The sequence below is a fragment of the Aedes aegypti genome, chromosome 2 (genome assembly GCF_002204515.2).
Source record: "Aedes aegypti strain LVP_AGWG chromosome 2, AaegL5.0 Primary Assembly, whole genome shotgun sequence".
Classification (NCBI taxonomy): domain Eukaryota; kingdom Metazoa; phylum Arthropoda; class Insecta; order Diptera; family Culicidae; genus Aedes; species Aedes aegypti.
Genome location: NC_035108.1, coordinates 43150134 through 43163264, shown reverse-complemented (window position 1 = coordinate 43163264; position 13131 = coordinate 43150134). Strand labels below are relative to the sequence as shown.

Sequence of the window (13131 nt, the reverse complement as noted above, 5' to 3'; positions counted from 1 at the left end):
GAGGGCAGGATCAAACATGTCGCGCGTCGGTCGAGTGAAAGTGAAAAAGTGGCGTGATCGTTTGATCTTCCGACCTTGACGCTTGCTTCTGCGGGAGCGGGTGACGAGGGCAGGATCAAACATGTCGCGCGTCGGTCGAGTAAAGTGAAAAAGTGCCGCGTCCGATTAGTTCCTTTTTGATCTTTCGACGTTGACGCTTGCTCCTGGGCAGTGCGTCAAGAAAGCCCGAGCAGTCGTCAGTTGTTTTCCCTCTCGGGTCGCGCACCTGTTTTCTCTGAGTGCTTTTATATAGCCGAGCAAACGAGTGAAGCTGAAAGTGGATTGTTGCTGCTCAAGGATGACGGATCAATTGGTGAGCTCGTTTCATGCTACTATTTCTAATCTTTAAAATATGTATGACTGCACCTTTAATCGTTACAACGGTGAGACGTAAATATGATTTTTCAACAAACTATGAAAGGTTCGTCACTGTGAGTGTCGACATAAACTCTGATTCATAAATTATTTATGTCTTAATTTTATTTTTTTTTTCAAAAAACCTTCTTTCTTTTACCTTTATTTTTGTAATTAAAAAAAATAACTTTGAATGGTTCGACACTTCGAGTGTACACTTGCGAAAGGTTCACTTTATTCAACATACTTTGAAAGGTTCGTCACGTCAAGTGTCGGCATAATTTTTCTCTACATAGATATTGTTTATATCAAATGAAAATATTATATTCACATATTAGCATGTTTATATCTCACCAATAATTATTTATCATGGTCTAATCGCTTATCAAAGTGAATCCTGTGACCCAACGATCCTCCCCATTAACAAACATCCCTCCCAGTAACCTTTGTGGAGATGCAGAGGCAAACACGGTCTCCAAATAGCAAAGGTTACACACTAACATTCCTTCCCCCAATCCCACCTGACTGCAAGGACGTGGCCGGCGCCGTTATTGACCATGTAAATAGAGGCACTGAATTATGCACACTGAAGAAGATTATGGCCAATCCCAGCCGATCTTCTAGTTGATTCTTTGTGCATTTTCACTGACTTCGGTCAATCACGGAATAGCAACCATTGATATGTGTAGTCAGTCTAAGCTAAGCTAAGCTAGCTAAGCTGCAATTTCAAAGTGATAAAACTCAGTCTCAATAGTTTATTTTGACTTGAAAAATTATCACTGCAAGCGCCAACATGCATAAAGTATGCTAATACATTTTCAGCTGTGTCATTGCAAAACCAACTGATTTTCTTCGATTCAAAATCTGGAGATAATTTAGCAACAGTCATCAACGACGCGTACAAATTTCAATGACGGCCTACCCAAGCAAAGCTTGAGATCATATTGAAAACTAATTTTGATAACTCAGTTTGCTGTCAGTTTAGTCGTTTTAACGGTTAAAATATCAAAACTGAGAGCAGAAAAATGTTCCAATGAAATCAAATTAAAAATTATTTTTGCTATCAGTTACAACGTCTGTTTGCCTGTGCTAGAAGTGTAGACCTCCAAAACACTTTGAATGGTTCTGCACTGTAAGTGTCGGCATAATAATATTATGTGATGGTCCAGCCAATCGATTTTTAGTTTTTCAATTTGAGTAAAATATTGTTACACATGCTTTCGTCCTAACAACTGTAGGAATGTTGCTCTTATCTATTTGTTCAAAAAACTTTGAATGGTTCGTCACTTCAAGTAACGACATTTTTTACTCCTATTTGGAAATTTTCCATGTCAATTGAAAATATTATATTCCTAAGCATGTTTATATCTCACAAATAATCGTTTATCATGGTCTAATCGCTTATCAAAGTGAATCCTGTGACCCAGCGAGCCTCCCCATTAACAACCATCCCTCCCAGTAACCTTTGTGGAGATGCAGAGGAAAACACGGCCTCCAAATAGCAAAGGTTACACACTAACATTCCTTCCCTCAATCCCACCTGACTGCAAGGACGTGGCCGGCGCCGTTATTGACCATATATAAATAGAGGTACTGAATTATGCACACTGAAGAAGATTATGGCCAATCCCAGCCGAAATTCTAGTTGATTTTTTGTGCATCTTCACACGACTTTGGTCAATCACGGAATAGCAACCATTGATATGTGTACTCAGTCTAAGCTAAGTTAAGCTAAGCTAAGCTGAACTTGATGCTGAAAACAGAATATGGTTTCAACTTGCTTTTTGTTTGATATTGGACTTTGCTCGGGTACTTCGTCTTAAAGGTGGTTTTTATTCGAATTCCCGAATTGTCAACTTAATATTTCTTTGTATCTAACTGTTGGAACATCAAAGTTAGCTTATCTAACCAAGACGGAAAAACCAACCCACTAAAACCCGCGGTTCTATCCCACACTCACCTCGAAGCGAGATAGGCCGACGGTGACGAGGTGGTCGGCGATACCGGTTCGTCTTCCTCGTCTTCGTTGCCGAAGTTGTGGGACGAGCGGCTGCGGGCCAAACGGTTCCTCCGATCGGCCAACGCGCTAAACCGGCTACGGTTGCTGCCCAGTCGGCTGTCGGAGTCGTCTCCGGTGGCATCATCATCCGCGACCACGGCCGTACTCTTGCTCTTGTTCAGGAACCGGCTGGTGTATCTGTAACAGGAAGAAGACAGGTCCTATTCAAAGGAGAAAAGAAACAGAAAAGAAGAAAAGCAAGCGGCTAGTGCGGTTTGAGCAAAGCGTCCAACGTTACCCAGAGCTGCCGTATTTGTTCTCCGGTTCCGGTTCCACGTGGGCGGTCGTTCGAGATCGCAAAGCGGACGAGGACGATGGAGATCCGTACTTGGGGCTCTCGTCCCGGTCGTAGGTGCTCGTGCTACGATGGTAACTGGTTGGACTGGAGTAACCACTGGGGCGGGTTTCTTCGCGGGAGGTCTTTCGAGTATCAGCGGCTGCAGCTTCCCGGGCTTGCACACGACTCAGCAGAGGGGAACTTGGCTGTTCGGTTCGGTGGAGCGAAGCTGTTGAAGTGACCGTTGGAGTTGGTCTAGGTGCTGGCTTCTCTTCTTCCTCTTCTTCTTCGGAGGATTCTTCTTCCGATGAGCTCTCCTCTTCACTACTGCTTTCGGATTCTTCCTTCTTTTCTGGTTGCTGAGTTTGAGTCTGTGGCAGGAATCGGCTCTGGAAAGGCTTCTTCTCCGTGGGTGACGAGCGGTTGGGGGTCGGAGATGCGGTATTGCGAGCCGGTTCGGCATTTTTCAGAATCGATGGTTTTGGTCGGACTGGTTCCTCGACACGGGTTGGCGTCGGAACGGGAGAAGCACTGGACGATTCACTGGATTCGCTCGATTCACTGCTAGCCGAACGGGTGGGTTTCTTCTGCTGCGATGGGGCGGGAGTTGCTGCCTTGACGGCAGAAGATTGTCTCGAGCGGCTCGAACGTTCGGAATCATCCTGATCACTATCGGCCTACGGAGAGGGGTAGGAAATGGGTTTAATGGGATGGAAAAAGGAACAGAGAGATACGGGAAGAGTTCGTTTCAGTTGATTGATGTGGTTAGCTTTAATTATAGTACATTTAATTAGATGAACAACTGACGTGTTGACGTTATTATTGTTGCAAGTGGTGTTTGCTGAGGGGTTGTGTGGACGATGACCAAAGAGGAAGTGCGTGTATTGTGTGTACCTAGCCAAGTACGGTTCGGGTTGTGGAGTCCATTTGGTATTATTTGTAGACAGGGATACGGAAGAGAGGGTGAACGAGTAGATGTTTCGCATGGCAATTACACGACCGGATAAATTGTATAATTAACCTCGGTGTATTGGCATTTGTTGCAATTGTGGCTTAATTCGATGGTGGCTCGGCTGAACATGAGTTATCGAGAGATAGTGTATGGTATTGCCAAGGGCGTGTTTTCATTTGTAGGCAAATGAGGTATCAGTATTGTGTTAACCGACCAATGGATAATTAAATAAGTATGGCTTTTTGTTGTGGTTCCCAATTTGAATTAGACAACACTGCAACGAGTTCTGAATCACATGCATTATGGAATTATGGTAGCTAAGTAGCGCACGAATCAACACTTCGTGGGTCTTGACACAGGGATACGGTAGAGAGGTAATACTTAGCGGTAGATTGTTTCGAGGTTGTCTTTTAGTTTTCGTTGAAACTGTGGTGTATTTCGTTCATCTTGGTGTTTATCCTTACAGCAAAATTGATTCAATTAACTCTAATATTTGAAAACTACACTTCGAAGGACGGAGCTACGCTTCATCATCGGATCTCACCTCGACATGCGGAGACGATCGCCGAGTTGGCGAAGCAGGAGAACTGTCACTTTCATCACTGGTGGCGGCGGCAGCGGCTGCTGCAGCTGCTGTTACACGGGCCTTCAGTGCGGAAACTCGCTCGGCAGCTGGACGTTCCGGTTCGGTAGTTACTGGAGAGACTGGAGTTGGAGTTGTCGTAGTTGTTGAACTCGTCGATGCTCCCTTGTTTTGCCTTTTGATCTTTGCAATTTCATCATCTTCAGAGAGTTGTCTGGCTGTCGTTACTTTTGGTTTCACGGAAACAGGAGTAACGGGTTTTGGAACCGTTGGAGTTGGTACGGGTGCGGCCTTTTTCGTTTTCCCCTTCTCCGAATCTTGCAAACGCTTCATCACTCGAGGCGAATCCATAAGACGGAAGATTCCACTCAGAGGACCCTTGGCTACGTCTTCAGTGCTGGTAACCTTGTTCGACTTATTGTCTTCCTTATCGTTGAAACGGACCTGCTTGGACTCGTTGTCTGAGTCGTTGTCCAACTGATGGCTACGGGCAAACCTCGATCGAAAGCGTCCCTTCGATCTAGTGGACGGCTCATCATCATAGTCGTAATCGTTTCCACGACCATACCGTGATTCATTTCCGTACTTCTCTTTCTCTTGCACAGGTTTGATTGGTCGTTCACCAAACTTACGTCCACCAAGCAGAGGTTCATCATCTGGATTCCATCCTTGAGCTTCCTGCTGGCGGAACTGAGCTGCCAATCGATGATCACTCTTCGATCGCATCAGTCCCGGACCAGACGGAGGCTGCAGCAGCATACTCTGACTTTGGCTTGTTCCAGATGAATCCGTCGGCAGTTTCAGATCCGCGTACGATGAAACCTCCATGATCAGCTTGTTCGGGTCAATGTTCATAATGAATCGCACCTTTCTGCTGTAGTCCATAGTTTCGCAGTCAAAATTCCTGATGAAATCTACCGTTCGCAAGAATATCTCCTTCGTATCCATTAGTTCACAGTCATCCCACTCGACCGTTCCTTCGTTCATGAACTTCTCGGCCAGATCGGAATTGCTCTGGATGTTGGCAATCTCCAGCTCCAGATTCTCCTTCATGGTCAATACATTCTTCAGCTCCGTCGATATGTACTTGTCCATTTCGCCACGCAGAAAATCTGTCCTGTCCTTGAGTGCCTTCTGCAGCCGGCGGGAGATCTCATCGATTTCCTCCGACACGCTTCCGCAGTTGTTCTGCAGGTTCTGTGCGTTCTTCTCGACCACCGCAAGGACTTCCTTCAGACGATGCAAACCGCGCCGGATCTGATTGTTGATGCGGTTGATTTCGCGCCGCAGGATGTCCATGTGGGCTCCCTTACAGTCCGGGCAGATCTTCTTGTCGCAGTGAACGCACGACGCACAGTACGCTTTTTCTGAACACACGTTGCACCGTTCCATGATTTGGCCTGTCAAGGAATGGGAAGATGAGAAGATTATAACGGTGCAATGAGGTGAGATTGGGGTGTCAAAAGGACTTACCAGACGTCGGATCCGGCAGTTCGCCAGTGATCTCGATGTGCAGCTCCAGGAAGCGTTGCAGCGTGACGTTCGTCGGGAAGCCCTGCACTCCCTGGTAGGGGATGCGGTGTTCTGCTCGGCATTCGGGACATTTCACCTGTGAGTGAGGTATTAAATCAAATAACAGAAATAGATTGTTCCTAGACTTCATAGACCTATTCAAGAAATTAAATTTCATTCCATTCCATTTCCATTCCATTTCCATTCCATTTCCATTCCATTTCCATTCCATTTCCATTCCATTTCCATTCCATTCCATTCCATTTCCATTCCATTTCCATTCCATTTCCATTCCATTTCCATTCCATTTCCATTCCATTTCCATTCCATTTCCATTCCATTTCCATTCCATTTCCATTCCATTTCCATTCCATTTCCATTCCATTTCCATTCCATTTCCATTCCATTTCCATTCCATTTCCATTCCATTTCCATTCCATTTCCATTCCATTTCCATTCCATTTCCATTCCATTTCCATTCCATTTCCATTCCATTTCCATTCCATTTCCATTCCATTTCCATTCCATTTCCATTCCATTTCCATTCCATTTCCATTCCATTTCCATTCCATTTCCATTCCATTTCCATTCCATTTCCATTCCATTTCCATTCCATTTCCATTCCATTTCCATTCCATTTCCATTCCATTCCATTTCCATTCCATTTCCATTCCATTTCCATTCCATTTCCATTCCATTTCCATTCCATTTCCATTCCATTTCCATTCCATTTCCATTCCATTTCCATTCCATTTCCATTCCATTTCCATTCCATTTCCATTCCATTTCCATTCCATTTCCATTCCATTTCCATTCCATTTCCATTCCATTTCCATTCCATTTCCATTCCATTTCCATTCCATTTCCATTCCATTTCCATTCCATTTCCATTCCATTTCCATTTCCATTCCATTTCCATTCCATTTCCATTCCATTTCCATTCCATTTCCATTCCATTTCCATTCCATTTCCATTCCATTTCCATTCCATTTCCATTCCATTTCCATTCCATTTCCATTCCATTTCCATTCCATTTCCATTCCATTTCCATTCCATTTCCATTCCATTTCCATTCCATTTCCATTCCATTTCCATTCCATTTCCATTCCATTTCCATTCCATTTCCATTCCATTTCCATTCCATTTCCATTCCATTTCCATTCCATTTCCATTCCATTTCCATTCCATTTCCATTCATTTCCATCCATTCCATTTCCATTCCATTTCCATTCCATTTCCATTCCATTTCCATTCCATTTCCATTCCATTTCCATTCCATTTCCATTCCATTTCCATTCCATTTCCATTCCATTTCCATTCCATTTCCATTCCATTTCCATTCCATTTCCATTCCATTTCCATTCCATTTCCATTCCATTTCCATTCCATTTCCATTCCATTTCCATTCCATTTCCATTCCATTTCCATTCCATTTCCATTCCATTTCCATTCCATTTCCATTCCATTTCCATTCCATTTCCATTCCATTTCCATTCCATTTCCATTCCATTTCCATTCCATTTCCATTCCATTTCCATTCCATTTCCATTCCATTTCCATTCCATTTCCATTCCATTTCCATTCCATTTCCATTCCATTTCCATTCCATTTCCATTCCATTTCCATTCCATTTCCATTCCATTTCCATTCCATTTCCATTCCATTTCCATTCCATTTCCATTCCATTTCCATTCCATTTCCATTCCATTTCCATTCCATTTCCATTCCATTTCCATTCCATTTCCATTCCATTTCCATTCCATTTCCATTCCATTTCCATTCCATTTCCATTCCATTTCCATTCCATTTCCATTCCATTTCCATTCCATTTCCATTCCATTTCCATTCCATTTCCATTCCATTTCCATTCCATTTCCATTCCATTTCCATTCCATTTCCATTCCATTTCCATTCCATTTCCATTCCATTTCCATTCCATTTCCATTCCATTTCCATTCCATTTCCATTCCATTTCCATTCCATTTCCATTCCATTTCCATTCCATTTCCATTCCATTTCCATTCCATTTCCATTCCATTTCCATTCCATTTCCATTCCATTTCCATTCCATTTCCATTCCATTTCCATTCCATTTCCATTCCATTTCCATTCCATTTCCATTCCATTTCCATTCCATTTCCATTCCATTTCCATTCCATTCCATTTCCATTCCATTTCCATTCCATTTCCATTCCATTTCCATTCCATTTCCATTCCATTTCCATTCCATTTCCATTCCATTTCCATTCCATTTCCATTCCATTTCCATTCCATTTCCATTCCATTTCCATTCCATTTCCATTCCATTTCCATTCCATTTCCATTCATTTCCATTTCCATTTCAATTTCATTTCAATTTTCAATTTTCAATTTTCAATTTTCAATTTTCAATTTTCAATTTTCAATTTTCAATTTTCAATTTTCAATTTTCAATTTTCAATTTTCAATTTTCAATTTTCAATTTTCAATTTTCAATTTTCAATTTTCAATTTTCAATTTTCAATTTTCAATTTTCAATTTTCAATTTTCAATTTTCAATTTTCAATTTTCAATTTTCAATTTTCAATTTTCAATTTTCAATTTTCAATTTTCAATTTTCAATTTTCAATTTTCAATTTTCAATTTTCAATTTTCAATTTTCAATTTTCAATTTTCAATTTTCAATTTTCAATTTTCAATTTCAATTTTCAATTTTCAATTTTCAATTTTCAATTTTCAATTTTCAATTTTCAATTTTCAATTTTCAATTTTCAATTTTCAATTTTCAATTTTCAATTTTCAATTTTCAATTTTCAATTTTCAATTTTCAATTTTCAATTTTCAATTTTCAATTTCAATTTTCAATTTTCAATTTTCAATTTTCAATTTTCAATTTTCAATTTTCAATTTTCAATTTTCAATTTTCAATTTTCAATTTTCAATTTTCAATTTTCAATTTTCAATTTCATTTCAATTTTCAATTTTCAATTTTCAATTTTCAATTTTCAATTTTCAATTTTCAATTTTCAATTTTCAATTTTCAATTTTCAATTTTCAATTTTCAATTTTCAATTTTCAATTTTCAATTTTCAATTTTCAATTTTCAATTTTCAATTCTTTTACTTGTCTTCTTGTCTTCTTGTCTTCTTGTCTTCTTGTCTTCTTGTCTTCTTGTCTTCTTGTCTTCTTGTCTTCTTGTCTTCTTGTCTTCTTGTCTTCTTGTCTTCTTGTCTTCTTGTCTTCTTGTCTTCTTGTCTTCTTGTCTTCTTGTCTTCTTGTCTTCTTGTCTTCTTGTCTTCTTGTCTTCTTGTCTTCTTGTCTTCTTGTCTTCTTGTCTTCTTGTCTTCTTGTCTTCTTGTCTTCTTGTCTTCTTGTCTTCTTGTCTTCTTGTCTTCTTGTCTTCTTGTCTTCTTGTCTTCTTGTCTTCTTGTCTTCTTCACTTACCTGCCGTTTCACGTAGTCGATGAGGCCGTCCATGCACGGCTCCATGCAGAACGAGTGCTGACATGGTAAAAGTTTCGGATTGCGGTATCTGTCCAGACACACGCAACACGTTAAAAGTTGTTCAAACTGCTCCATTTTTCACTGTAACGAGAACAAGAAGAATAAACTATGGTATTAATATCACGTGAAGCGCTGAAAATTTGAATGCTGAAAAGGAATGCTTAAATGAAGTATCCGTTCCGCGGAAAGGTAATATTAATTGATGCCGAAATCCGACGGATTTGGCCATGTGAAAGTTGAAGGCTTCCGCTACATTATTTTTAATTCGGAGGAAAAACGAGGAAAACTTTTCCTCATTGTGGCTTCCCTGGGAGATACACATCAGGCACAACGGTTCCCGGATGTACATTAAAACAATAACACATCCATCCATCCAAAACGACGCTGCTGATGGTTGTTGGGTATCACTTGGCGGCAGAAGAAGTATACTTTCAGGGGCTTTTGCTTTGAAGGCAGTATGCATTTCGCGTTGTGCCGCACTTCGGGTAATACTTTAACGATATGGTGGTCTGACAAGAGCTTTCCCAGAATCAGAAACGATGGCATCCAAGGGTAGATACTTGATGTGGAAAATGTTATTCGTGAAATGGGCTTGAAGAGTATGCGATTCTAATGAACGCTCTGTGAGTAAACATTTACATGATGTAACATTTATCTGTACAGTTGAGAGTTTTGTAGTAAAGAACTACGATGCTAAATATGGCGAACAGAGAATAAAGAACCTCTTCTAAATAATTATTCTGCAGTGTAGAGAAAATGGTTCGATGGTGAATTCGCTTGAATGAAACGCAAATTTCTGAGGTTTATGTTTGTCTCTTGCTTTGTCCCGTAATTTATGCAGTTCTTCAATCAGGACTTTGATGGTAGCAATGCGTCTGGTTTGTATTTCGAATAATACTTCGCAGTGACAAAATGCTTTCTGATTTCAGTTGAACATCTTTAATCCCTATACTGACAGCTTATGTTTCTTAATTCATAAAATAATATCAAAATCGCTATTCACATTCACTTCATAATATCAATATCGTTGAAACTTGAACTCTATATGAACATTTCAGAGAAAATACCTCAAATTCAATATTCAGTCGTCTCATCGTCACAAAAAATCCCACATTCAGAGATACAAATGCCGTCGATTTACCCGAAATCTCGAACAAAACCAGAACCAGTCACCCACGTCCATCTCCCTTCCGGATGTCTCCCTCTGTATCAGCTTAACGGCCCGACACCGTCATCATTTACTCAATTTTCCCAGCTGACACACATATCGGGTGCTGTTTTTCACCATTTCTCGAGAAAACGGTGATCCCATTCAAACGGCATGCTAAAGGTAGGTTCCGTCATACGGAACAGCGGAAAATGTTTACAACCACGCCGTCGTTTGCCGACGTTGACGTCTTCATATTTTTTTTTTTTTTGTTGATCGCCTACGCGAATGAGCAATGTGAAACCTATTTGCATCGTTAGAGGTTACCTTCACGGCAGTAAAAGGTAGCTCACGTCATCGACTGTGTCAATGCGGTATAAGGTGTGGATGGATGGTGAAAGTAACGATTTTGGATGCTTTCTTCGTTGCTGTTGTTTGTCGGGATCGGTGATGCACAGTTTGACAGCGACTTTTATTGCTGATTTTGTTCCATAACCATAACAAGGGCGATGTGAGATAGCGGCTGAGTCGTTTGTGCCAAGCAACAACAAAGCATTTTCGAAAGAACCGAAGAAGTATCGTTTGTTACTATATGTGCGATATGTATCAACGCGCAGCTATTCAGCAAGCCCAAGCTGAGGGTAGTGTGATCGAATCCCACCAGTCGACAAATAAAATTTCTCGGCTTTCCTGGGCATTGAGTATCTTCATGCTTGCTACACGATATACACATGAAAAAACGGTCAATTGGCAAGGTACGCTCTCAGTTGATAACTGTGGAAGTGCTCATAAGAGCATTAAACTGAGAAGCAGGCTTTGTCTTGATTGGGACGTAACGCCAGGGCTGCAAAATGGTGAGTCGATAACCTGGAAGTGTCCAATATAGCTCAGGTCCTCTACCTCATGCTTCCATGGGTCAACTAATGACACAAACTGCCAGCTAAGGATTTCGTACTTAGCTGATAGTGTAGTCTGAGCACTGTTGTCCTTCTGACATCAGCTAGAGTGGGAAGGTGTGTCTTGCGCGTCTTTCAGGTTTATACCATGTTCATAATTTTGTTTAGAACAAGAAGTTTATTGATGTTTGTCAATACTGCACCGTACATGATTTTGAAATTTTTCATAGAAATAAACATTCTTCAACGCAGAAAACATCACATATATCAAGAATTAGCTCATTTGGTGGGCTTTGGTGGGCTTCGTAGCCGTGCGGTTAGCGACGTCAGTCGTTTAGGCGTATTGTGCTACGGAGTGTGGGTTCGATCCCCGCCCTAGTCGGAGAAAACTTTTCGTCAAACGAAAAATTCTTCACTGGTCCATTGGTCGTTCCGTGTGTCCGTTGTCTAATGTTAGTTAAGTTCAGTCTGTGCAGCCTATGGCTGAAGATGGTGTAAATTGTCTTTTTTTTTTATTTCTCAGTGAATATATATAAGTCAGTCGTACATTTGTTGTTCAAGACTTTTTTTTTCGATTTTTTGTAGTAGTTCAAACGTTGACAAGTCATCAAAATAGTATAATATTAAATTCACGATAGGCCATCCATCTTGCTTGCTTCGAACAGCTGTTACCGTACGAATTTCAGGATAAGAGTTTTGTAGGAAAAACACGTTAAAGTCCTTAACATTGACGATAGTCATGCAGCTTAAATGTGTTAAATCTTTAACAGTTACAGAAAAAGGATTTTGTTCCAAATTTTATGTTTTGCCCGTTGAGAGGTTTGGATAAATGAGTCACTCGCTGTTAAAATGCTGAGCAACGAATATTTCATATACTCAAACGACCATACTTTTTTATTTCATACCGTAGAACAGAGTGTTAAGGAAACTTGGGGAGTTAAAGGATTGAATTCCTCCATAAAGTTTTACAAGTTACAGAAACGCTAAACATGTCACCGTCAGTCATATCAAATTATATTGTGATAGCGAATGTCTATCAATCTAAAATTTTCCAAGGTTCTGAACTATGTAGTAAATTATTTTAATATACTTTTGGCTTGTTCCGTAAGTCAAAACTGTAATATAAAGGTTAAAGGGTCTATTTCTTGAGTCACAGAATATAACTAAAAATGACTAATTTCGAATTATCCCCAAACTAGTAGAAAAGTCTAGATGAAATCGTATTAATCTGAATATGGGGGTTTGTCATTGTAATATTTGCATTTCGAAAATACAGTCGACTCTCCACATTTCGACGTTCTACATCTCGCAATGAAATGAATAAGGACTGTTCATTTTATAAAGTGGACACCTTGTGCATGCTGTAACTTTTTAATTTATCAATAGAAATTTCAATCTGTTTTCTGTACATCGTTCGACTAGTATTGTATAATGTCGTGATAATAAAAAAAATATCCAAAATAATTAAATTTCACACGAATATGGAACAACGTTTAGAACGGTCGATTTTTGGAGGTTATCAAAATCAATGATTGTTAGAAATTGGCTTGAAAATTCGTTTATTTTCAAAATGGGCTTGTTCTTCGTAAGCATCATCAAGCAGAAGCCTGATCGAAAAAATCAAGTTATTTTTGGAGCAAAAATTTTACAGATATAATAAAATCATTTTTCCCTGTATTTTTTAGAGAAAAATATTTTACATTTGAAGGGATCTGATATGAGTAGAATTTTTTGGTTTAAAGTACGTCCTGACGGAAGTGCAAATATATTATTAATATGAAAAATTACTTACGCATTCATTCAGTTACTTATAAAGTCCCCATGTCACA

At 40.0% G+C, this 13131-nt stretch overlaps 1 protein-coding gene across 7 annotated transcripts in view; it reads right to left on the bottom strand.

The window, feature by feature from the left end:
- Window positions 1–13131, bottom strand: part of LOC5577066 (RING finger protein nhl-1) — a 191440-nt gene that overhangs the window by 54807 nt on the left and 123502 nt on the right. For 6 of the 7 annotated variants that reach the window (XM_021840650.1, XM_021840653.1, XM_021840651.1 and 3 more), the window contains 5 exons: window positions 9200–9340; window positions 5738–5873; window positions 4226–5664; window positions 2691–3406; window positions 2354–2590 (listed from right to left, as the gene is read on the bottom strand). In XM_021840650.1, coding sequence (XP_021696342.1) covers window positions 2354–2590; window positions 2691–3406; window positions 4226–5664; window positions 5738–5873; window positions 9200–9334 — 2663 coding nt within the window. In that variant the 5' untranslated portion in view covers window positions 9335–9340. Of the gene's footprint in view, window positions 1–2353; window positions 2614–2690; window positions 3407–4225; window positions 5665–5737; window positions 5874–9199; window positions 9341–13131 lie in introns of all 7 variants that reach the window. The other variant, XM_021840654.1, reaches the window with a different exon arrangement.